Source organism: Chanos chanos, chromosome 10 (assembly GCF_902362185.1).
Source record: "Chanos chanos chromosome 10, fChaCha1.1, whole genome shotgun sequence".
NCBI lineage: Eukaryota > Metazoa > Chordata > Actinopteri > Gonorynchiformes > Chanidae > Chanos > Chanos chanos.
In genome coordinates this window covers 21,879,376-21,906,321 of record NC_044504.1, presented here as the reverse complement: position 1 = coordinate 21,906,321, position 26,946 = coordinate 21,879,376, and the positions used below count along the sequence as shown (strand labels likewise).

The following is a 26,946-nucleotide window of genomic DNA, read 5'->3' as shown; positions in this document are numbered from 1 at the left end:
ATGGCTGCTGTTCTCATCCAATCTCCAAAACAGATTTATAAGACATTTTTACAGTGATTAAAAGCATAAAGAATTTGGTTTTTCAAATGAAAAAGGGGGTAATGACTACAAGCTTCTTTGTAATGAGCTTCTTCGAAGCTTAAAAGAACCAGATTACTCAGAGGGCTGTCTTTTCATCTTGTTCTTGCTGTACTCCAAACTTTTTTAAGCTGGGCTTTACAAACAAAAAGTGCTAAGCGAGTTTATTCATGTGAACATTCATGCATGCGTACTACATATTTAAAATGAAATAAAATTAAATAGCTAAAGTTTGCAGACTGTGCGAGCCAATAAGGTGTCACTGTTTAACATTAAAGATCAGCACTGGAGAACTTGTTGTGAGAGCAGTTTGAAAGTCCTCCACAAAAAGGAGAGCATGAAAGAAAGAGTTACACAGGGGAAAAGAGAGAGGGAGCTACAGAGAGAAAGAAGCAGAGAAAGAAAGAGTGGGAGAGAGGGAGGGAGTGAGTGAGTGAGCGAGCGAGTGACTGAGTGTGTGTATGTGTGAGTGTGCGTGAGAGAGTGTGAGAGGGAGCGCTCTCTAAACAAGGTGGCTGGGTTCAGTGGTCCGTGTCCTGTTCTTAATTAAGCTTAATTAATTAATTAATTAATTAAAGCTGTCGTGAAGCACATCAGGAGCAAACTTGCAACCTCTTGTCCTGCATAGAGAGCTGCAGTAGAATGAGAGATAACAAGCTAAATTGAGTCAAAAGCAAAAAAATGGCTTTTTTGTATCGTTCAAGAGAACCATGTGTAGATCTTTAAAGCATTTCTAAAACTCTTTTTATCAGTTCTTTTCAAGCCTTTTATCAGTTTTATTGCCTCAGATGCTGGTTGGTTTCTTGTACTTTACCTGTTCAGGACCTTTTAATATGATGATTCAGTAAAACAGTAACCATATGATATAACAATGCTATGTCACTCTTTATCCTTATTTATCCTTAAGGGTTATTTATAGTTTATACCCACAAGTGACATACATCCCTATAGCAAATAGAGTGAGAGTAGAATCCTATTGTGTTTCACATCTACAAGTATGTACAACGGTTTGCTATTGTGTCATGTTGGCACACAGAGATTTATGAATCACTGTACCTACTGAATATAGAATCCTTAGTACAACCACTCAAAGACTTTAGTATTGTGATAGCAAGGGTCGCAACAGGGCCAAAATGAACAAAAAAAAAAGCTCTTGTAGTCTGTGACCGTGAGAAAACGATGAAATAACTGACTAAGTCAACTGAGAGTCTCCCAGGCATCATTTCAAATTAGTTAAATTTAACAAAGCGTTTTCAATGCCAAAGTAAAATACAAGTAAAATAAAGTGATTAAAATCAACTAAGGAAAAATGTTTTTAAAATTAAATAAAAATCAGAGCAAGACTGCTCAAGTCAGCAAACAGAGGAGATATTCAAAAATGAGCTGTCATTCAGACTGAACTTGGATTTTACATTATAAACGTTTGTCTGAAAATAGCGTGCTGGCTTTGTCACTGTATTGAAACACAGGTGCACTGACATGGTGAGTGCACTATTAAAACAGCTGCTGAACTCTCATGACGCATCACTCACAAAATGGTGCAGCTAATCCCTGAAAGTCAGTTTACAGTTTGAAGTCAGTGATGAATATCTAAGATGTAATACGACAAAACGCTCTGGAGATCTTTAGGGACGTGTCTCCTGGAGCTGAAGAGTAACTAAAACGTTTATACAAAGTTCAACATTCCAGCGCGGTCCAAGAAGGATTACACCAAAGAAACAAAGTTCCAATGATAAAAACGCAGAACTTTCAAACAGACAGAGCTTGAAGTTTGCCTCAGATTTTACGGCAGGTACAGCCAATAACTGAAATGACTTGAAAATTTGATTATACAAGATGTCCATCATCTAAGAGGACAGCTGTCTCTTGTGGTTCCTCTGTTTTTATCATGTTTAGGACTAGCAGTAGTATGTGCATAGTGTTCTGAAGAGGATTAGTGTGGATAAGAAAAGTGTGTAAAGAAACTCTTTGAACCCACTGTTCTCTGAGTGTAAGGACACGGTACTCAACAGACATTAGCTCATCCAACTCCCATCTTTATCCGCACATCTCCAAATGAGGTTTTGGTCAGAGTCAAACCTGTGAGTTTGACAAAGCACAGCCTTCCCTCCTCATTTTTTTTTTTTCTTCATCCTCACCATTACATATGTAATACATTTTTACAATACTGCCAAACGAAATAAAGCTATGATCCCCTCATCGATGACTTCATGAGAAAAGAGAACAACTGGCTTGTTTGATGTTTTGTTCCTCCATTGGGAAAAGACTGGAAAGATCATCCTAATTTTACTGGGACACGTACTGCACGATTTCTGTGGTGATTCCTTTCATAAGTACATCATTTCAGACAGGCTGGGGTCACTGTTACTAGTGCACAGGATCTCCATGTGGCATCTGTAACAGATGTGGAAAAATGAGGTTCTCCAAAATATCCTTCCGAGTCCAGGTTATTAATTCCTTAATCACACCATGTCATTTGAGGGTAGAATGACATAATCGGGTACAGCCAGCCGCACTATCCAATCGAAGCCAAAACAACAGAAACGTCCCAGTTTTTTCCTGCAACCAAGGATCTAATTCACATCCAGTTCCTGCAAATCTAGTCTGAACTTTTCAAATGCACACTTTGTCCTCCAGATACAAGACGCTTGAGAAATCTTATCTTCAGGGTATGAGGGGCATCATTTTTGTTGAGCAAATGTGGACTGATCTAAGTGGGGGGAAAAAAAAGTGTGGGAGAAGAGGAGTCAGCCATTATTTAGTAGCTATAATTAATGTTTGCTTAAACATGACTGAAACAAAACTTGGAATACATGTCTGTTAGCCACTGCAACAATATAGTGGTTTCCAAATGAGACCTATTGGTTTCTGATTACTCTCGGATTTGACCAAACACAAGGTCAAAAAATTGAGGAGAGGTGGGGAAAGCTACGTAGGAAATGAAGAAACAGTTTCTGTGTACTGTGTAAGGTTGTATCACCCACATGGAAAACTCCAGACTTCTTTATATTAGCTGAGGAGTCACGACTGGGAGGTAAAACTGCTCCGTGTGGAGTTGACCGATTTTCCCTTGAAGGTGTTGGCTATGGTTGAGTCCCACCACCGCAGCCTTCAAATCTAATTCAGAGAGACAAAACCACCCTTTTCCACCTTCCTTTTCCTCTCCTGACTTTTCAGAGTCCACCAGACCTTCTATGTTCTGCGCACCGGTAGGGAGAGGGTGAAAGAGGGTTCACGACATTTTATATTTGGTCTGAGATTTTCCCCCTCAGCGATAAGAGAGCCATGGCGGCGTGGGAGAATAATGTGTTGTGAGGTGTGGGAGGCCGATGATGAAAGTTGAGTGGACATGCAGGAGAGGGAAACTTAACCTTGCTAGATGGGTCTCCTGGTGAGCACTGGGCCGTGTAAGCAAAATGTCTTAAAAAAAAAAAAAAAAAGTGACACTGCAGCCCATGTACATGTGAAAAAAGAGGAAAGAGAATTCGCTACATTAGATATATCTCTTCAGTTTTCTCAAAAGTAATGCATAGGTCACTTATTAGTTTTCATACTATTTCCACATGGAATTTCAGCTGTAACAATCATGTTGATTTGTTGAGTAAAGTCTTCATGAAAATTCCAACTCAGGAAGGGAGGAAGAAGAAGATCTTACCAAAAAATACCTAGTTCCTTAATAAACTGTGGCATAGTCTGCTAATGAAGATGGTTGAATCATTTGTGAAAATTATAGATGAATATATTTAGGAATCTACATAAAAAGCCCAAGCTCTGGTAAAGACATCAAGTGCCTGACGGAACTCGGAGAATTATTGTGTGACAGTCACATAAACACTGGGGCTATAAATTAACCTCAGTGACCGACCTTCTTTCCCTCGAACTCACTCAGCTTTCCAAGGAGATTTCAGAGAGAGTGGAGCCTCTGCATTGGCCCTTGAGTTTGGAAACCATCCTGAAACCTTCAACTAAAACTCCAGCCAGCACACGCCTGAGCAGTCAGGATGAGATGAGAATCATGACAGGTGCAAAATGTACTAAGAACTGGATTTCACTACAGCAAAATCTTAAACGTCCCATTTGAAAAATACATGGTAGACAGCTTTAGCGGGGTCAAGGGGAGATTCTTAACCTTCAAAAAGTGAAGTCAAGTATGTCATGACAATATACTGTCAAAAAAGGTCTGTTATGTGGACAAATAATCCTTTATAAATGCTCTTAAAATAATTATCCAGTAACAAAAGAAATTGCTCTATAAGAAGCTCTGAAAGGAAGATTACATCAAAAACTGAATCTGGTTGATGCTTGCTGGACGCATGACAACCATCTAACCAGCCTGCAGATTCCTGAATCTACATGTAGACTGGGAAGATGCCTGCTTACACAGCCAGCCATTGCCACCAGAAGACGAGCCAGACCAGATCCCAAATAAGTTGCATGTCGCTGACGTCTTCCACATCCAAAACGGAAATGGAAAACAGAAATGTTTTAAAAGAGCAGGTGTGAAGCAGAACAGAGTACGGGGCTGTAATCAATCAGTCAAGCAGAGAGAGGCCAGAGCTGTGTTGGAAGGAAAGGGCTTGGTCTTCCTCATCGTGAGTCTGTGGAGACACCTCCAGAATGAAACACAACCACACAAAAACACTCCCACAGCCTTTAAAAAGCACGGTCGTGATCACATATTGATCACCCAGTGAGTACACCGGGTCTCAGCTGTGGATCCAGATGTGGACTCACATACTAATGCCTCTTCTCCCACTACCATCACACAGACACAAAGTAAGCACAAGTCATCTTACAGAACTGAAATATGCAATGTCCCTGCCACTCTCCTGTGAAGCATTTTTAATCTGAACACTGATCTACATAACACTGAGACAATTAAACTCACCATGCCAAACACCATTATTCCCAAAAGTAGCAATATATGCTGAAACTAGGGCTGGGCGATATATTGAATATACTCAATATATTGCGGCTTGTTCTTTGCTCGATGTGGTAAATATCCATATCACGAACAACGAGTACAAACTGTCACGTAATTTGTTTTAAGCCACCTGCATGAGATTCGCTTTGGCGTTACACTTCGGAGTTTCGCTTCTCCAGCTCTATCCCTCTCACAGACACAAATAAAAAAAACCTCACATACATACATCACACATACTTGCCTGCCCATCCAGACCCCTCTCCTGGGCAAGTGTGTGTGACGTATTTAGGAGAGACGTGTTTTCGTATCTGGAAGGAACAGGGAAAGAGCCTGAGAAAAAGCGAAAGAAGCAAAGTACCAAAGCGAGTTTATACCTGTTGAGTTTGGAAACAGTAATAGAAGATGTAGGTGGGCGATTGGTTCCGAAAAGAAACAGCGCTGGATCCATCCTCTGACAATGGTTTGAGTATCGCAAGGAAGATGCTGACTAAATACTGCTTTGGTAAATTCAACTTGGTTGTGATTTCCACCTTTTTTGCATGCAAGTTAAAATTGTTCCAGTAGAAACCATTACTGAATATAAACTGAATATTAATGCAGACATAGGCTTTGTTCACATGTACAGACTTTTTTGAAGCTGCCAGCGTCTGTTTTACATAATAATCCTATGCAGTAGACCTGAGCGTTTTTGAACACTGGCGCCGTTTTATTCTGCAGGTCAGGATGTTTTTCTTTCTTTCAGCTGAAAAAAGTTACAACTTCTCAGACAAAAAACACCCTACGTCAGACGCTTGTTTGACAACTGCTCAGTCACAAGCGGAGTAGTGAGACCTGTCGTTTCCCATGACAACCACCAAAAATGGAGAAGGTTGCGGTGTAGAAGTTAACTGTGCTTGTTTCTGAGAACATTGAACTGTATGACATGGCAGTTAAACTGTACCATAACATTCATCATAAAGAGGCCATTTGGAGTCAAACTGGATGGAGTCAATCCTGGGGGTTTCTGGCAAGTTTGTGTTTACTGCTTGTCGTTAGCAAAACTAGTCTGTTAGCGAGTAGGTGTTGTTATGCAACAAAAGATGCTCCCAACTGCTTTTATGAACACATGCTGCCAGCGTTTTTTCTACCTGAAAAAATGCTCTGTCCATGGTTTTTCATCAGAAAAAGACACTACGTGTGAACACACCCAATATGTTGCAGGGACTACTAGTATCATCATACTGGTGTGACTGTACGCATCACAGGGTTAAATCAAGCATTTCTGAAGTGCTTTAGAAGAGATTTCAAAATATTGAGATATATATCATGTATCGTAATATAGCCTAAAAATATCACAATATTATTTATAGGCCATATCGCCCAGCCCTAGCTCAAACCTGCCGGAGGACATGACATGATGACAAGGAAGAGCGAAACAGGATTCCATATGTCAGGAATCAATGAAGATGAAGGAAGAATGAAGCAATCAGCATGCTCCTCCACACATTAAACCACAGTGTGGAAAAAAGACTGACGGCATTCACACTTAGTGCAGGTGATGTATGCTGTCCTTAATAACGACTGCGGTGACGTCTATGCAAGGGGGATACTCATGAGACTACAGGTAACCAAGCATTCCAAAATGGGAGAAAAAAATGGGAGAAAATACATTTCTTTAAAAATGAGGCAATACGGATAAAGAAAAAAGTTGAGTAAGTTTTTCCAAAAGCTTAAGCAACAAGATGCCACTGCTGGGCTATTTCCAAATTACGAAGACAATTTAATTGCAGTTTGTTGTCAATTAACACTAGGCCCTCAATGTTGTATTCAGAAAAAAAAAAATCAATTGCCCATTGAGAGCTCTGCAAGCAGCGTTGATTCTTAAGCAGTTCACAATTACCTCTTCTCTGACAAGGGCCGCCACATATTAGAGCTAGAGAGAGAGTCACATCTCACTGTGACAAAAACACAAAAGCAGACCTGAGAAAGAGCTTCAAGGGCTAACTGACTATCACACCTTTCAATTAGCCTCTACTCCTCTCTTCCATAATCAATTCTTATTCCACTCTGAGGCGAGGCTGAACACTCACTGTGAGACAGAGATATGTGTCTTCTTAAAAAGAAGAGCACTGGCAAACTCAGCGGTAATATTCAAGCCTGTCTGTTTTGAAGAGACATTATTGGTGTGTGAAGACTTATGAGAATTACACATCGATTTTTTTTGTTTGTTTTTTCAGTTGACCTGAGTGTCTCCGAGTTTTGAAAGGGAACTCCAAACTGACAGCTCTCTGATCACTGCCCATAACCTTAATCTGTCAGGGAAGATAAACACTAACAGTACTAAAGGGCATGTTGACATTCAGCCTCAACAAACATCCCATAGCATTCAACATGGTCCAGTCAGACAATGGCAATTGCAATATTCTCCAATTCCAATATACATATGTAATAAAATAAGTATAAATAACTCGATAACAGTTGAAGGGTTGTGGTGTGTTCCTTCATACCCGATTGTGTTGCAATGGCCTTTGGGGATCCAAACTAGCCAACAGTGCCCCTCCCTTGGCAAGTAGTAATCATGTAGATCAACTCGGGTGAAGGCGTGGAAGGAATCATCTCGCTGAGAACGAACAAAATGACCAAAAACAGTCACAAGACCGTATTACACGGCCTGCTCTTTCCATCATGTCAAATGTGGGAAACATATCATCACAAGAAGCCGATTAAAGCTACTCAACTACAAGGGGAAACAAAGCGCTGACACAAGCGGTCCTGCAATGACACCACACCCTCAAGTGACAGCTCACATCCTACTGGCCAAAAACGTGGGGATAAAAGTGCTGACAGGAGAGAACTCCGAAAGCAAAAGCTGTCCAGGTGGTTGGAGCCAATGTCTGCATGACTCAGTGATGGCAGTTGGAAGACATATCAGCCATGTATGATGTCACCTACTTTAGACAGCCAGCCAGAGGGTTTGTATAGCTCTGTGACTCAAAGGGTTTGGGAGCTGTCTGTCACCTGTGCATATGCCAAACTTACTTCAGTTTCAATGGTTAAAGCAATACTGTCTATCCAAAGTCCAATGTTCGCACCTATGAGAACAGACAACAGATACTGGACAGTGTTCAAATAAATCCAGTGACAAGCTGGTTATTAAACAACTGCCTTTATGAATCCATGGGGCAACGTCTGTATGACTTAATCAGCATGTTATGGAAGTGTAAACAGTCAATCTCCTACAGATAGTCATTGGGAAAAGATGTCATTGAGTTTATTCTCTTTTTTTTTGTAAAATGTTGTGTCCAGTTATGGACATATCGGAAATTGTCAAATAAGACCAGTGTGATCTACGGGTCTCATTCCAGATACATGCTGACCGCATGCAGAGCAGAACTCTGTGCTGCCACAGTCTTAAATGGGTCACCATTTCCTGTGTCAGACGAAAGGAATGTTCTAGTCCATGACATCAGGAGTAATCCACTATGCAGGGAATGTCATCTGGAGCGCAGCCTTGATTTTAAGAAATCTCATTAAAAACAAAAGTGGAGGTTTTTGCAGCCTGAATCCACCCCAGGACACCAATTGGCACAGAGGATATTTCTGCAGAGCCCACAGTAAAGAGTAGCAATGAGTCATCTCAATGAGATTTCTCTCACACACAAAACCCACACACACAAACACACATACATGCATCACGGCTGACAGTACAATAAGAATACATCTTCATCTCAGCTTACAAGAGTGTTTTTTCATTTAGCAGTCCCCCTACACTACACACACACACAGAAAGGTGATTAGCTTCAAAAGGAGTATTTACAGCGTTAAACGAACAGGCTGCAAAAGCGGTCCCTGGTGTTTCATTCTCACAGGGGTGCCAGCTCAGCTGTTCTAGAATTTACCATTCCCTTGCTACTCTTCCTGGAAAAAAATAAACATTTTTTTTTAATAAAAAAGGAAGAAGAATATGTAAACCCTCATGAATTGTCTGACTCACCTTCAGTTACAGCCTAACAAATGGGTTATTTTGGGATTTCTGCTGCCCTATAAAATGAGAAGTGCTATACAGTTCATCCATGTCAATATGAGCCACTATAAAATGGCAGAACCAAGCCAGACATTCATGGACTTAAAAGGGGGAAGAACAGAGGCCACTGTTTGTGAACATAACACATCTTTGCATTATCTTTATATAACAGTATGAATCATTATGCTCTCTTACTGCTTTTCCTTTTTTTTTTAATTATTGGGAAGATAGAACATTTCAGGTAGAGTTATGAAACACATTGCTTGGGTCCTTAATGTTGTATTGATCACTAACTAGCTCATTTTGCAGATCCTCATCTTATTTGCTGAAACCTGTCCAGTGGCTACATCCATCAGACTCGCTGGGTGGTTCAGACAAAGAAGCTGGTCAGTAACACCATTAGTTTAGTACACTATAAAACCCTACTAGAATTCAATTCCATTAAAGCCCCCTCATCACAATTTGGTCTACACTGATGACCAGAAACACAAAACCAGTTATACAGACACACCCAAACCCACCAAAAACAGGGCAGTGAGAAAACCAAAGTTTTTCAGGCCTGCCTAAAATAATGTCATTTTCAGGGTGCTGTGACCACCAAGCTAAAGCCAGCTCCATTGCAGGAAGCTTCTGTCAAGACTCACAGATCCTCCCTAAGTTCTGAGATGGCTTTTCCAGAGGGACTTCACTCTTGCAAAGGTTGATGCCAATGCCTGTGGTCAATCTCTGGAGAGACTTGTTCTCTCTTTTCTGTCTTTCTCTTCTAATTTCCTATACATCACACACCCTCTTTTATCCTCTATGTGCTCTCCGGAAGGAATCTATGTCAGTTAACTGATGACTTGACGTGACATTTCTGTGGCACCACAACTTCTCTCAACAAGCGAGTGGGTAATGAATAGCAGTTCAAGACAGCTTTGAATTTTTTGCCAAAAGCGACAAGATGGTGATCAACTCTTCAACCATCAACTCTTCAATTCTTTCCCAGTCTTGAAAACCACAAGTGGTGCATTACACCAGTCTGGATTTTTGTTCCTTGAGATGTTTTAATTTTTAATGGCAGGATTAGGAGGACTTAATGTCAAAGTGAGAGCTCCAATCCTTCAACATTCAGACCTTAAGACCCTTAAGACTAGCTGAGAACACCCTGGTTCGATACCCCGTCGCTTATGTTAGGACAAGGTGTTGGCCTACATTTACACAAAAAAATTATTCTGGATTATTCCTCTCCCCCTGCAAGACATGTGTGGGTTTTTAGAAGATCAGTGAGGGGGAATAAGAAGGCTCTTTGGCAAACTCAAGAGGTACTAACTCCCCACCCTGTTGTTCAAATAAAGACATCAAGCTTCAGACAAGGCATAGACACAAAGCTTTTCTCTCCTTCCTATGAGCTGGCAACACAGAACTGCTAATGAATGCAAATGGATTTGAAAAGCGTGACGCGGCGAAGGGCAATAATCCACTCCTAAATTACAGAAGAGGAAAACAAAAAACAAGGACAAGCCAAAAACATCAGCCACAGCAAATTAGCTTTAATACGGCGGTAAGCGCCATTCGACACACTTACACGATCTGCTGACAGGCAACAAATCTCTCATCATCTCCAACACTCAGAGCAGAGATGTTAACAAGCAAATGGAACATTAAGACACAAAATGTAGTTTGTGAGGGTCTATGTGTGTGTATCAGTGTGAACAGACTTAGAGAGCAGTATGTACACTGAATAGTAATTGCATTCTTACAGAAAACAAGTCAGCTTCAAAAACAACACAACTACAAGGCTCATCTTCCAAAATGACACTTGCAAAGAATGATTGACACTACCTGTGAACTGAAGATTTCTCCTAACAGACGACAGAACAGTTTTTTCAAGATTGTAACACTCCACTGTAGTTTGTAATTCAGTAAAACACATCATCGCTTTATAGGGAAAACAGAGTGAACTAGTGGTGTAAAGACTCACAGATTCATGGCAATCCAGATGCAATGCAAGTCAAGTACATATTGTATCACACATATTGAATATCAGAACACAGAACAGCAAAATCACAATTCAGCACCACACATGCATAGCCTGCAGGTCATACCGCATTCTCCTCAAAGCTGTGGATAATCCAGCAGCCTGATATGTAACTGGAGCAACCGAGACCTAGGGAATGCATAATTCACATGCTAACAATGCTTTGTTCTAGAAATTGTAATCAAAGCGGATTCCTGTTTCATTCTTAATGAAAACCTGATTCTCTGGAGTTTTTTTGTTGTTAGTGCAGATTGACATGTTTTGTCAAACAAAAGCTCTCGTTCAAATGAATTTTCAGTCATTTTTCACCTCATCAAGGAAAAAAAAAATGACACAAATATATTATCACAAAGCAAACACTACGTTTGGTGGAATGCTATACCACTGAAGTGAACTCACAGCATATACATATTAGTGCCAAGTAGCCATGGCTGGCAGCCAATACGCTGAGCGAAGTGATCAAATATCTAAGGGACTGACATTTCTGTGTGTGTCTAAATAGCATATGTTTGTATGCTGATGTTCACTTGTCTCAAAGGGAGAAAAACCCTGAATATTTCTAGTTTGATAATGTTTTTAGATAAAAGATAACATTTTTAGATGGAAAGTAGTAAGTATTTCAACATTACTGCCCTCTCTGCTTCTGGAATGATAACAGTTATTGACGCATAAAAGCACAAATATTTAATATATTGCTTTGAATTTTCACCAAGCCTGCAAGGCTTTTTTGAATTGGACTGCAGATTCACAGTGAACTGAACTAGCTGAAACAACCACGTACACACACGCGTACACACACATGCGCGCACACACACACACACGTGCATACACATGCACACCTGCTTTTCTGCTGGTGAAATGGAGTGGGGGGGAAAAGCACCATCAGTCGAATTTTGCCGCAATAACGTGCATGGCCAAAGCACAGCCTATCGTTCCTGTTCTTAACAGCTCCCTGTAGAGTGATACAGACCGCCTCTGACTGCCAACCATAAAGGCAGCGCAACAGAGCAGAGCCAAAGACACGTTCTAGACCAGAGCTCCTAATTCCATTACTCCTCTAACATTCCACTGGAGAGGTATGGGACAGAGAGATAAAGCTGCATTATAGACTCTCACAACCACTTAACAAAACATATACTTCTGTCAATCAAAAGAAATAGCTAATTATTGGTTTTACGCTTAGTTAACTGTCTTAAGTAATCTAGCATTGAATTTTGTTTAAATATGTGCAAGTAACATGAAAAAAAAAAAAAGACAGCCGTGTAAGACTTTGTGAGATAATACAGCAGCCTCCACAGAATTTAAATTAAATTTCAGTCTGGCATGTATGTATGTGTCACATATTTGAAATGTTGTGCTGACAGCCTGTACCGCAAAGCCCTCACTTCTTACTTTCAAAGACATTTCAGTTTCAGTGAGAGAACCAGTTGTCAATCACGCCGTTAGTTCATCAATGTGATTAATCACTACAGCCCTGATACATATCAGTGTCATCATAATTCATTTTCAGTATGCTGGATGAGCAGCTGACCTGGAGTGGCCCAGCACAGTTAATGTGTGGAGAGAGAAGGTTAGATGTTACTGGGACAGCAGAGGGGAAGTCTGTCCAGAGACATGTTCAGACAGATCGGAGTTTGGAAAACAGAATCAGAAATGAAGAGGTGAAGGACAAAAGACACACATCTTCTCTCTGAGCACAAATCCCGCTCCTCCTAACTAGCCCTAAATAACAGTGTATGTGTGTGCATGTGTGTGTGTGTGTGTGTGTGTGTGTGTGTGTGTGTGATGTTTCATAGTCAGAGCGGGGGGGGGGGCTTCTGAGTTGCTTGTCTCATCTATGACCTCCATGTAGAAAAACAAAGGATTTGCATGCACTGATTACCCCCAATGAAGGCTTACTGACCACGATCTCTTAAAGATTCTTAAGGAATGAGAAAACACTTTTTAAATGCAAGCACGGAAATATCACAATTTACCTTGGGGTCTTTTTCATGGTATTATTGTTGCGCAACTCATCACCCAACAAGGCGGTCTCTCACTGCATGCTACATGCTAACTAGTATGTGTGTGTGTACAGGGGTGTGTTTGTGTGTACGGCTCTGAATTTGAGACATGCCGTAAGCCAGAACTATGCACATTGCATTAGACTTCAGAGTCACTATCTCCATAACCCTGGCCATGCTGGTTTATTCTTTGTGTGCGTGTGTGTGCGTGCGCGTGTGCGTGTATAAATATATCACGTCTGATCTACCATTCTTTCAGTTTTATTTTATATATACATTTTCCACACACACACAGAATAAAACATAAAACAGGAACCCTACATCAGACAAACACACTACCTGCCTGCAGGGATGGAAGGAAGAGAAAAGAAAAAAACGTACTGTTGTGAAGGCCAGCAGCTCCTCTTCCGTTAATTTATGGACAGGGTTGTTCTTCTGAAAGTCAGTGCTGTGAATGAAAGAGAGATATCTTATCGGTTTGCAGACTGACTGTATAATCAGCATCAAATATTAAACCACTGAAGAGTCGCTTTTCTCGTAATTGACTCATAGTTCATTAAATCCAATTCGAAAACACCCTGTGACATTCCTCATGTTAAAATATTTCTGCTTTCCAGAGTACTCTGCCTTATTGCTTATTGGCAGATCCAATGCAATGTTTCTCACTCAAGTCCTACTGGACTGATTGCTGATGATACCATTCTATTCACTCAGCTGGCTAGAACAGCAGTAGACGGTCTGGGCTTCTCTCTTTCCCTTTCTACTCCTGAAAACACCTCATGACTTGACAAGAAGCCATGTGCATCAGGAGGCTGAACTCAAGATGAACTCTGGACGTCCACACACACACACGCGCACAAACACATAAACACATTTTACAACGTACATACACGTGGACAGAAGCAGAGTGCTTCATATATTATTTATTATGTGACAGGTCAAAAGAACAGACAAAAAAGTTACAACCCTCTCAAAACCTAAACCTTCAGCAAGAACAAAAACACATTCAGAGGAGGAGAGCCACACTCACCTATCTAAAAAAAATGATGTTTACAGCACTAAGCAAAAAGATCAGACAGTCAGACCAACAGACCCAGTGACAGAGAAACAAACAGACAGACAGGGAGACATATAAACAAACAGGAAGACAGGACAGGTAGGTAGATCGACAGATAGATCGATCTTTAACAAACATTTAGAATATTTGGTGCATTTAAAATTTCACTGGGTGTGGTTCTGACCACCAGAAAAATAACCACAATCCAATTTTTCCAAATGCTGCTGGCAGATCATACATACCCCAAACTCAAAATAGGCCAAAAAAGAATATCCAGGCCTCCTAAAAAAGTGACCGAGAGAGATGACTGCTCGTCAAACCCAGGCGAGCTTAGGTTTCCGTGACATTAGGTGTTATAATTACACTGCTGACACTCAAAATGTCTTTATGAAGGCTCCACTTCAACTCAATTATATATAAAGCCTGCCAGGTGCACCAAACTGCAGCCAAAAAAGCCTGCTTCAACCCATATGAGAGTTCAAATACCGAGAGCTGGATTCTTACTGAGGAGACCACAATCTAAATACACCATCAAAACCATACTCTGTGTGTGTGTGCGTGTGTGTGTGCGTGTGTGTGTGTGCGTGCGTGCCTGTCTGTCTGTTACACAGGTCCCTGAGTTCATGGAACCTGAATCCTCTCAACTGTTCCTTTTGATAGCAGCTACATACCACTGAACCATCCAATATATGCAGAACGATGTAAAACCAACAAAGGCATTTACATATTTTAGTCAAACCTGTCCACAATAACCACTCTATTTTCTCAAACCTGTCCACAATAACCACTCTATTTTCTCAATCATTCGACCATGAATTCAAAAAAAAAAAAAGAAAATCCATATCTTCATATCTTTTGCAATCTCGTTTTGAGTTTCAGTATTAAATGAAGATTAAGGACGAAAACGCTTGGAGAGCGCGTTTAGCGTCTTTGATAAACACCAGACCGCCGTTCCTGTCGATGAGAGTGATTCTTAACCAGCCGTGAAGGGCACAGTTAAGTGCTTCCAAGAGAACAGCTCAGAATAGCAACCAACTACCAGAGAAACATAATGAAAAATAAAGATCTTCTGCACAACAGAATCAAATACATACACAGCAAAAGCCCTATTCCTATGAGTAACACACAGTCATATTTGTGAAACTGAACATTCTAAATCATTCCATCAGTTAACATATTAACCCATCTCATTTGCCTTTCATGCATCGCTCTGTCAGTCCATCCTTCAAGTATACCATGAACACATGCATAAAGACAGAGTGCGATGTCGTCTTAGAGGTAATTAATAGTGTATTTAAGAAGGATCACAGAGCTATTTTCAGTGATAGGTTTGTTCCCCATCATACAGCACATTTATTAAGGGAGGGAATAACAAATGAGAGTCCATGGTTGTGCATTACTATACTGTGGGTTACCTATTCTGAGGGCGTGGAGTTTGGAAGGGGTTATTCAATGGCGATTTGAAATTCCCCTCTGTTCAAAAAGGAGACGCTATGGTGATAAGAGTCTGAGTGTACTGTATGTATTGTCCTCACAATTAATTTCACTCAAGAGTGACATGTGTGCTCTTTAACAGACCAGAACTTCATCCATCTTCTGCCACTACTCCACGCAATTAGGTCCAAATGCCCAACTAATTACATATGCTAATTATTCCACGACTGCAATTTGTCTCCTAGCAGCAGCCAACTGCATTGCCGACCTTTTAACAACAAACACGCAAAGCTAATTACCCCACAACATCAATGGGGCAGTCTTCTCCGAACAACGGCAAGGCGCTGAAACAGGTGACCTGCCATATGGAGGGTACTCCACAGAGGGCAAAGTGGCATTTAACCATTTGTTCTTCAAAAGCTGCACAAATGGAGAGGGACGAGCGAGTCAACTTGACATAGTGTGGCAGGCAATCAGAGAATATGTCCCTAAATAAGCACGTGTAGAGTGGATGGTGCAGAGATGATCATCTTGAGCGGCAAAATTAAATTTGGTTTTACAAGTGTCAGTGAAAGGCCTGTAATTAACTGGTAATAGCTGGTATTGGTTGCAGGTCATTCCAGTGGTAACCACTTTACTTTTCCCCCTCACAAACAGAGTGGCTGCAAAGGTTCAATTTCAATGTCTCTGTCTTTTTTTATTTTTTACCTAGTTTTTCTTCAGGGCATTTCATTAAACCTTTTACTTCTAGTGGATATAAAATCACTTGCAGAAGCCACAAAGTGACTCAGACTGAGAAAGGAAGAGAAGGAGAGAGAGAGAGAGAGAGAGAGAGAGATGGGCTAGATATCAAAAATGAGTAAAAATGATCCACAAGCACAAATTACAACTAACGGCAGTAGACATAAAAACTTTCCAGCAACAATGATTCATCCTGATGACTCATAATGGCCGTGGAATAAAATGATGCTGTTGAAAAATAATCCAAAAAACGATAATTTTGCCATACAGAGACGGTTGCACTTATTTTTACTCATTGAGGAGTGAGGCTATTGCCAAAGTAACGCAGAAGCCATATTCATAAAAAGCATACAGCCTGAGCAGTGACAACTATATGAATTGGCAGGAGTCTAAAACAGTTTAGAACATAACAATCAGGCACTCAGAGACCAGATGCAAAAACACACACACACACACACATGCGCAAGCGCAAATATACAAATGTGTTTCCACCTGGCTCAAGAGTAAAAATAGGATCACCTTTCTGCTCACTGATAATCACTTGGTTTTTAAACATTCCCTTATATCCAAAACTTCTGCAATGATAAACTTGGAAGTAACCTTAATATGCACTATAAAAATAACATGCACTTTTTCATCAAAATAAAGAAGTTATGAGTTCATTAACAGCCCATTAGAATAAAAAATAAGCTATTCAAAGGAGACTAAATAATCATACCTTTGAGGGGAAAAAAAGAAGCTTTTTTCACATATTCAGACAAGTTAGACATTGGTTAATTAGGCATGAAAAGCTTGAAAAAGGTATTTACTCAGTTGGATGAATAAATTAAATTACCATCCAGACAAACAACCATTACTATTGGACAGACACTATTTTCTGATATCATTATTGTGTAATCTGTTGAGATTGTATCGAATTCCTGCTTGGTCAATCCTTCCTTTAAACTCATTCAGAGAGTGAGCCTGGTGCTCTTGCTTTGGCCCTCTAGGCTCTAGTGAAGTTAACAAGAACAAAGCTTTTTTTTCTGTTCAAAACTGTCTGTGCTAAAGAGGAAGCTGCCCCTCTTTTTACACAGCTAAACCAAAAGGCTCAAGAATCTCACTCAATCCCCATCATACAATACTCACCAGATTCCCAGGATGGTAGCCTGCTCCTCTGCAGTGAGGTCTGGGAGTTGGTGTTCTGTTGGATCTGCCAGGTTAATCTGGTTTAGGACTGTATCATCACCGAGCTCATGATCCTACAGGACATAATCATCAAAAAGTAACCGTTAAAACACACCAACAAGCCACCAATGTCATATATCAATTTCACCAGAGAACGGTTTTATGGTACACCAAACACAAATACACTCCAAGACCATTAAAACCATAAAGCAGCAGACCAATAACCAATGAAATATATGCACAACCCTGAAAAACGACTGCATCAATTTGTATGCTGAACACACAAACACAAAAAACCAGATACACACAATTTCCATTTGGGGACAAAAAAAAAAGAAGGAAAAAACATGTCCATAGCACACACAACACACACACCATAATTGTGCTCGATTTATGAATGCTTTTATGATCTTAACCAAGAATAACACTAAATCACCAGTCCACTCAGTCAGCTAATGGACGCCTGTGTTCTCTAGAGTAAAATGACGTTCTAGATTAGTGCCGACACACACTAGATCATAAAAATCTAAATCAGAATGGTTTCACTGACAGATGTAGTTCTTACTTCATCTCAAAATGACAAATGAATGGACCTGCTCGCACTGGACGCACGGTCAAACACGTATTGATCCTCATGAAGGAAGTTCTCCAAGTCTTAATGGGGTAAGAGGGGGGCTTTTGGAAGAGAGCCATCTCAGTAGGTTTCTCTGAAGATGACACAGTGCCTTAGAGGTAAGTGAAGAAGGAGCCAGGTCTACAGGCACTGAGATCCTCAAACATCTCAGTTCTCTCTGTCACTGAGATTCAAATCAACATACAAATGACTGGTGTTCAGAGGGCACCACAAGCACAAACAGGTCAATGAGAGATTGTCTGTGCATAAAGTGAATAAGTATGTGAGGGGAGGTGGACAGAATGAGAGAAAGATGAATGGAGAACAAAAGAGGGCCTATTTTTATAACGAGCGAAGTGCCTTTACAAAATTTGGCTAATAATATGACAATTTCCCTTCCTATTTCTCTCTCTCTCTCTCTCTCTCTCTCTCTCTCTCTCTCTCTCTGTCGTCTAATGTTTATGTGTCTAACTGAATGTCTAACTGAGGCTCCAGTTACTGATTGGTTTGGGACACAGGAATCAAGCCTTGTCTTCCAACCAACTTGTTAAAATACATTAATGTGAGTCACACACCACACACATACACTCACTCCACCTGTAATGTGTACGCATGAAGTGATGTGTGTGTACGTGTATGAAATCTGTCTGTGTGAAGGTACAGCTGTGACATATGTTAAACCAATCAAACAAACACATGCTTCGCCATTGAGCTGCTGCTCACGGAGAACAGTGCAGACTGATTTAATGTGACCTGAGCCCTACTGAGTCCCAACAGAATTCACAATCACAGGCCAATGAAATATGACCAAATGCTGTAAAAACAGTTCAGATCACAGAACAGACCACAAGACACACACACACACACACACACACACACACACACACACACACATACACACAAACAAAAACACACAGTCAGCAGGAACACGCAGGCACACGGATGAATAAACACACATGTGCACACACATATTTTTAATCACATCTGGAGAATGTGTCAGTGCAGAAATTTGTCTCCTCACATCTGTCTGATCACAGAGTTATGCTGAGGTCCCAACAACACACTTCCAGGGACTGAGTGTGTGTGTGTGTGTGTGTGTGTGTGTCTTTCCCTGTTGAGAGTGTGTTTATGTCTCTACGTTCCTGCTGTGATCAGGAGAATGAGTGTGTGTGTGTGTCTCTGAAAGAACTTTGCTGTGCAACATTTTAATTCCACAGCTGAAGTAGAAGGTGGTTCAAGTACACACACACACACACACACTGATGAAGGGTTGTTGATGGCACTGACAGGAGCTCCACAGCAACATTGATCACCATCATCACTCCGTTCCCTATTACATCATCACTGTGCTACCATGCATGTGACCCACAGAGCAAGAGACAAGGACAAGGAGGACTCAACTCTCTCTCTCTCTCTCTCTCTCTCACACACACACACACACAAACCCTATACTCAAGCATCTCTCTCTCACAAATTCAAACAGACACACACACACCCCCTTAATTCAATCATCTGTCTCTTTCTGTAATTCAAATAGACACACACACACATGCATGCATTCACAAGCACGCACGCACACTAATGCACGCACACACATACTCACGCACTCGTGCTCAGAGATACAAACATATATCACATTCAGTGTGGAAAGGAAACAGCTTCCCATACACAAACACAGACATTAATGAGCAGAGTTTAACAGAACACACACATCCACAGCTAGGTTTCAAACTAATGTATGGCCCACAAAGCGTGGCCAGACACCCAAGCTTCTGGTTCAATCCAACACTAACTGAATACAGCACACTTTCTTTATGCTACGCCTCAGAACTCAAACATAACATCTTGTGATCCTTACCCGTGATGGCTTCAGAAACTCTTTTAAAGAACTCATCTGTCTGTGTTTTTACATTCCAGAATAGACCATGAGACATATGTTTGTGTGTGTGTGTGTGTGTGTGTGTGTGTGTGCTGGAAGTGGAAGGGATAGACGATATCTGTGAGGAGATATCTGGAGGAGAGTTTCCTACTGTGTATTTGTGAACTCTGGTGCCCTTTTCAATCATTTCTTGTTATGTACCCAGTTTGGACAGAACACCCCCTGGTGGTTAAAATGAGAACTACACAGTTTCTACCCCTAGTCCCTGTATATGTGTGTGTGTGTGAGTGTGTGTGTGTGTCTACATGAGAGAGGGGGTGAGGTTACGTACCTTTGGCAGGAGATCTTTGGGAGTAGGACTTGGAGTCAGGTCACTTTCTGACTCAGTGATGGATGAGTCCTCCTTCCTCTTCACATCCAGGATAAGCTGTGCGAGAAAGTTTTCCTGATAACGAGTTCTCTTCCCCAGTGCACCTGAGACAAACAAACAACTCATTTATTGACACATCCATGGAGAGCTGGAGTGATGGTAGTGGTCGTAGCTCTGAATACCTGTCATGTTGACATCCAGCCCCGACAGCTGTCGAGCCTTCTGGAAGTGCTCTTTAGCCAGGCGATACTCATAGTAGGTCAGAGCCACGTAGCCACTCTCCAGGTGGAACTGAACAGCCAGAGGTCTGTGGGATCCACTGGAGAACAAAGCTTCACACTTCAACACTAATGGGGAGAAAGGGAGAGGGGGAGAGAGAGAGAGAGAGAGAGAGAGAGAGAGAGTCAGTCTAGTGAGAGGGGGATGACTTCCACACTAATTTACAGCATGAAACATTAAAAGGCTCTGGAAGGCAGAGATGGAGAATTAAAAAGGTTAAATTGTAGACAACTTAAACCAGTCCAAATATCTACAGATCACCATTTCAAGATAATGACTTTGAGCAGTGAAAGAGAATGAACAAGTGTGTGTGTGTGTGTGTGATACAACGATCAGAGCTGAAGTCGTTTGAAGGCCATCTTACTGAGGAGATTAGACTTCATTTTAGCATGACCATCGCGGATAATTCATCCCTCACGTACGCTCACAAAGCTCTTTAACATTTATGAGTGTGTGTGTGTGTGTGTGTGTCTGTGTAGATTTATTCCCCTTCTGTCGTCTCTTCACCTTCAGAGGAGAGGTTTCACGCACAACAAGAATACTATTCTAGCTGGTGTGACAAAACAAGAAACACTGATTTTTTTGAAAATCAACAGGGTAACAGGGTAACAGAAGGCAACAACCTCAATACAGTGATGTAGCAAAGAACGATTCCAGCAAAATGTAAGAGTAAAAGTAAAAAGTTTTACTCAAAAAGACATAAACAGTGGACAAGGCACTTTTTCAAATTCATGCACTAAATATTTTCCCTGGGCAAATTTACTAAGAACAAGGCTGAACAAATCTACCAATAAAAGCCTAACCAAAGCATTGGGAAGTCTCTCAGTTTATGTGTCAGATACCAATACAAAAGCTTTTCCCATTTTTTGCCCCTACTGTATGCAAAACTAAAGATCTTTGGATTACTACTACATTTCCTTAAAGTAACCCGTAACATTCATGTCCTCCTTCATATTCCAGCACTCTGACAACACACCATGGCAACCGAGCCATGGTTACACGCCTACCCTCAGTAAATCCATGTTTGACAGTTATTAAACTGAGTGATAAATGGCCTACTTTAAATATAATCATCCACTCAAACATTTACAGGCACAGGCTGACATCCCTCTGGATTACATCTAATTAAAGATATAGATTTACTAATGCAACACCAATTTTATCTTAAATGATACAATGTTTATCCTCTTCTGAAAATTCACCAAAACACTACACAATTTAAGGAAAATAGCTCTTTCTGAAATATCAAAAATGCCCTTTCGCCATAGGTATTTTTTTTTTTTTAAATATTGGCCGTACATCTACCACATTTTAACAGATGTTGGATAAGAAGAACAGGGACACTTGACAGCTCAACATATGTCCGCTTTTCTCAACTACTATTTTTTTTTTCATCCCTGTAGGTGCTCAGCGGATATCTATTTCTTTTTTTTTCTTTTCTTTTTTTTCTGAAAGAAAAAAAAAACCCCAAACTTTCACCTGAGAAATGCAGTGGGTCATTTGAAACAATAATTAAAGGTCTTTTTGTAATGGCCATGTGGCACAGTTCCACATTAATCGAGCTGACCTCTGTGGAAGTAAACAAAGTCCTCCAAATGTAAATGCACAATCTGGCACTGGATTTAACAGTCCACCAGGTTTTAGTCTAAGGGTAACTGGTCGATTGAGTGGCTCGATGTAGCAGTCTTTGCTCCAGAAAATTGGGGCCCAAAAGCTCAGTGTGTTTGTGGTTACGTGTGTGTGTGTGTGTGTGTGAGTGAGAGAGAGAGAGAGAGAGAGAGAGAGAAAGCGTGAAGGACTCAGAAGTCAATGGAATAGATCCATAGAGCTAAAAACATCTCCAGCTACCATAAAGACTGCCTTATATAGGGTGGGTAAATTTATCTTCAATTCAGCCAATTGAAACACTTTAACATAAAATGATGGCTAATTTACAAAATCATAATTCAATTTCAGCTGGCTCAACTGAAATGGAATTGTCCCAACACTGAGCATTCACGTCTCAGAAATTCACTGTTCCTCGCAAGAGGTGTTTTTTCAATCATGCTTCACAGTGGAGGAACTGCCCACGTAGAGTGCATGCTTCAAACCATTTATCAATCAATGGGTAAATATCAAATGTCAAACCACTCAGATTTTGTTCAATGACTAGTTAACAACTGTTCTCCTTAGTAGAGATTAGGACTACTAACAGAGGCAGTTCCCCTATGAGAAACCCTCTACAGTTTATGTAGAGCGGAATTATGAGAAGAGATGTCAGAAATGTCTGTTTAGTGTCGGCAGGGCTAACTGTTCTATTCTGAAGTGTCAGAAACAGTTTCTGATTTGGGAACTTTGCTACAACCCTGGTGGTCTTCCCACATCTCCCAAAGACCAAATGGGAGACGAGAGACATCTCTGGCACTATATCCCAGTAGTGCTGTACAACTTTGGCTGAACTGAACCACTGCCATATCAGGCAATCTCTACAGTTCAGTCATCTATACTCAGGGGAACAGATGAGGTAACTGGGGGACATTCCCTAAATGTGTAAAAGACTGTCCTCTTCACACTTATCAGTTTAGTTTTGACAGTAAGGTGGTCTAGAGGGACCGCCTCAACGAGGAACAGAGAAGAAGATTCTAGACAGGTGTCTGTGCCCCCAGTGTCATCGTATGAAGCACCGTCAATCTACCCTCTTTGTAATGTTTAACACCAGCATCAAGATTGTTGAGTCTGTATATGTCATTTCTCTAACTGAGGAGACCTATGAGGCTTTGCTGTCAGTCTCCCATCATAACCTCACAGAAAACACAAATACTCGCCCCTATGGACTCAGACATCAGAGACATCATTCTCAGTCTTTTCACAGCACATACTGTCCTTACACACCACAGTGAGTTCAATGTCCTCCGCTCCATGCATCCATCTCTAAATCTGTTTTAAGGCTGTCTAAAGGCTTTGTCTCCAATAAGCAAAACAATGAAGATTAGAACAGCTCTGCCTTCCTCCTCCTCCTCCTCCTCAACACGTCATCTAATGTTCATCAACTTCAGAAAATGTAACAACTGAAAATCAAGCTGAATTCAAATCACTGTACATACCAAAATATTACAAAAATCCACATTTACCATATTTCTCTAGCATTCTGAACAGGAAAGCTACAGCATATTTTGCTAATTAACCCTCTACATATTTATGAGTGACTGATATAATGTGCAGTGTAAAATATGGAAAACATGTTGAGGAAATCTCAGATGCTTGTCTGTTACTAAAACAGCATTCAAGTAAAACCTAAAATTTATTTTTAATGAGGAAACCACCAGTGCACTCAAGAGTACTGGAGTGTGCCCCAACCCAGAAAACCTCAAACGTTTTGTAATTGCAGATCTTCAAAACAAGATTATACACAAATTTTTATCATTTAAAAAAAAAAAAAATGTAAAAACGGTAATTTCTTCAATAGCTGACCAAATGCACAGAGTGTAAATTCATCCTCTTCCAACAGAGTATCTGGGTTTTTCTCATGGTCTTCGATAATTGGCATATCCAAACAGACAGAGCTGTTACAAATGAAGCGTTAATGGCTTGGCTTCCATAATGCTTTTTTTGTGTCTGACTATGAAAAGACTCTTTGGTGCTATTTTTTTTGTCAGTCTGCTGTTTTTTAATGGTTGTTTGTGTCACTTGTTTATTTGTGCATCTCTCCCCTGGGTAATTCCTGGGTTTTATGCTCCAGTAGACAGTTCTGTACCACTGGAAAGATTAATACCTATTCTCCTCCCAGCGTTTCAGAAAGCAATTATCCAAACACAATAGAAGACCAGACACAGCCCACAAACACACTGCCACCACCATCACTCAGGGTCATTTCCGTAGGATGTGCACCTGAAAAAAAAATCTCAGCCACTTTAAATCCTGCCATCAAGGATCCAATGAAGATGTTTTGGAAGTGTGTGTGTGTGTGTGTGTGTGTGTGTGTGTGTTCGTGTAGGAGAAACCATACATAGCACCCAGATTAAATCCTCATGCTCTCTGTCTCTCTGAAAAAGTGATGTCCTGCTTGGGAAAGGGAAGCTGGAGCGAAAGGCATGCATCAAAGATGACATAAAGCTGCTCCACTGTGAAATTCTATTCTATTCTTGTTCTTCTGTTCCCTAAAGCTTCCTAAAGCGATTATGTAGGGCAAAAAGAGAGGGGGAGAACGAAGGAAAAAGAAAATAAAAATAAAAATAAAAATAGAAAGGGGAAGAGAAAGGGATGAAAATGATGGACTGCTTCTTTTTCAGGCCTGACCAAATGAAGCATTTCCTCTAATGGAGGGAAAATACAGACTGACAGAGTGAAAGTCATATCTTTTGCTCCTATCGCAAAAATCACTCAGCACAAAAGTGAAGTTCAAACAAACAAACACACACACTCGTGCTTAAACCGACAAGCACAAATAATCCAAGGACAGTGTCTCTAGACTGGACAGAGCTCCAACAAGCTGAAAAAAAGGAGCTGACGATGTGACGTCTCAGGACATGCAGCAATAATTCCCTGTAGTTAACAAAAAAATGAATTTCTCTCAACAAAAGATCACATACAGCTGCAACCGGAAATATTCAACCCCCTCACCTCAAAAGACGTTATAGCGATATGAACTGAGGTTCACAAAAATACGAAAAAAAAAAAGCGTCATTAAACTACCAAAAATATTTATTGATACAGATGAGTTCTTTTGAGAACATAAATTGACTTGAGTTCAAACGAAAAATGTGACACTTTTCACAAGTGTGCATGTGCACTATTACTCAACCCCCAGCTTCAGTACTTTGTGGAGCATCCTCTACTCTTTACCACTTCTAATAAGCACAGTTGCAACTGTATATGACCCAGTCTGTGATAGCCTTGTGCTCGCGCGCTCTCCGTGCGCGCGCTCTCTCTCTCTCTCTTTCATACACACACACACACACACACACACACACACACACACACAGTGAGGTAGTGACATCATTAGCTTGTGCCGTGGCCACAGCTGTTAGCACAGGGGGGCACAAAAAAAACATATACACACAAGCTCCTTCTAACATACCCTGCAAAGGATGTGTACACACACACACACTTCTTTTTCTTCTTCTTTACATACACACAAGCACAGACACCCAACCACACACACCCACGCACACACACGCACAGACACACACGCACAGACACACACGCATCACATGCCAAAAGTAACAGAGCGCCTACTTCAAAAGCATCATGACATCAATTTTCAGAGGAAAGCCTTTAACCAGACCTGACAGCTATGACACGTCTCCTCCAAACACTCCTTAAGGATGTTTACACAAAGCTCCGACATGTCAGCACACACAAACACACACTCAAAACACTTGTCCACTGGTCAGAGGGTGGCACAACGCTAAAATGTTGTTTTGGATTTCTGTTTACCTAAGCGAATTGGCTCAACGTCTAGTAAAAAGGACTGATGTTGCCTTTTGTCATGGAACCAAAAGCCCCTTCCATCTTTCTATAGAGTCATAGACTGGTTGGTTTGATTTATTTTCTAGAAAAAAAACTACTGAAGTTTATCATTATTATTTATCCTACACATTTATCAGACCTCAAAAAGAAACTGTATTAGAAATGATGATACTCTCTATACACTGGTACCACATATTAAAAATAGTCATATTTGATGACAAATGGCAAAGTATAAGCACTGAAACCATCTGTAAAACCCAACAGTCTCCAGAGATGCGACCAGTGTTTTGATGCTTGTGTTAATTAGCAGTGTTTGAGTGTGTCTATATGTCTATTTTACCTTTCTCCATGCAGCCCTGGGCCACGCTGAAAAGCTGAGGTGATCGCTCCTCTAGAATCTGCTGGTGCAGAGCAACATACCTCAGAGTCCACCAGGGCAGCAGCTACACACACACACACACACACACACACACACACACACACCCCAAACACAGAGAGGAAGAAGAACGCAGAATAATACATTAATACACTAAAATGTCCAAGGCAGCTAAAACCATATATGTAAAAACAGTGCACAGTGAACAGTTAGTAGTTTTATCCACAGAAAACCGAGCCATTAAACCAATGTATGGAAAGCAGAGAAAAGGAGATAAGTGTTCAGAGTTTGTTCACGTGTGTTCCGCTTTTTCTTCCTGTTTTCTTTTTTTTTCCTTCTTTTTTTTTTAATATTAAACAATCACAGGCTAAGACACTGTGCACAAACACACACCTCATCAGCACCCACAATGTATGCAAACGGGTTGTATCCCCATCATTTAAAGTAGTGGCAAGACAGCATCAGACCAGCGCGGGGGGGGGGGGGGGGGGGGGGGGGGGGGGGGGGGGGGGGGGGGGGTATGCATATGTAAGAGTATACATCTACAGAGGCGA

At 40.9% G+C, this 26,946-nt stretch overlaps 1 protein-coding gene across 1 annotated transcript in view; it reads right to left on the bottom strand.

Annotated features, from left to right (window-relative positions):
* Positions 1-26,946, bottom strand: part of ttc27 (tetratricopeptide repeat domain 27) — a 72,098-nt gene that overhangs the window by 37,387 nt on the left and 7,765 nt on the right. The window contains exons 5-9 of the mRNA XM_030786367.1: positions 26,357-26,459; positions 20,472-20,636; positions 20,251-20,393; positions 17,389-17,501; positions 13,410-13,476 (exon numbers count right to left, since the gene is read on the bottom strand). Of these exons, the coding sequence (XP_030642227.1) occupies positions 13,410-13,476; positions 17,389-17,501; positions 20,251-20,393; positions 20,472-20,636; positions 26,357-26,459 (591 nt within the window). The remainder of the gene's footprint in view (positions 1-13,409; positions 13,477-17,388; positions 17,502-20,250; positions 20,394-20,471; positions 20,637-26,356; positions 26,460-26,946) is intronic.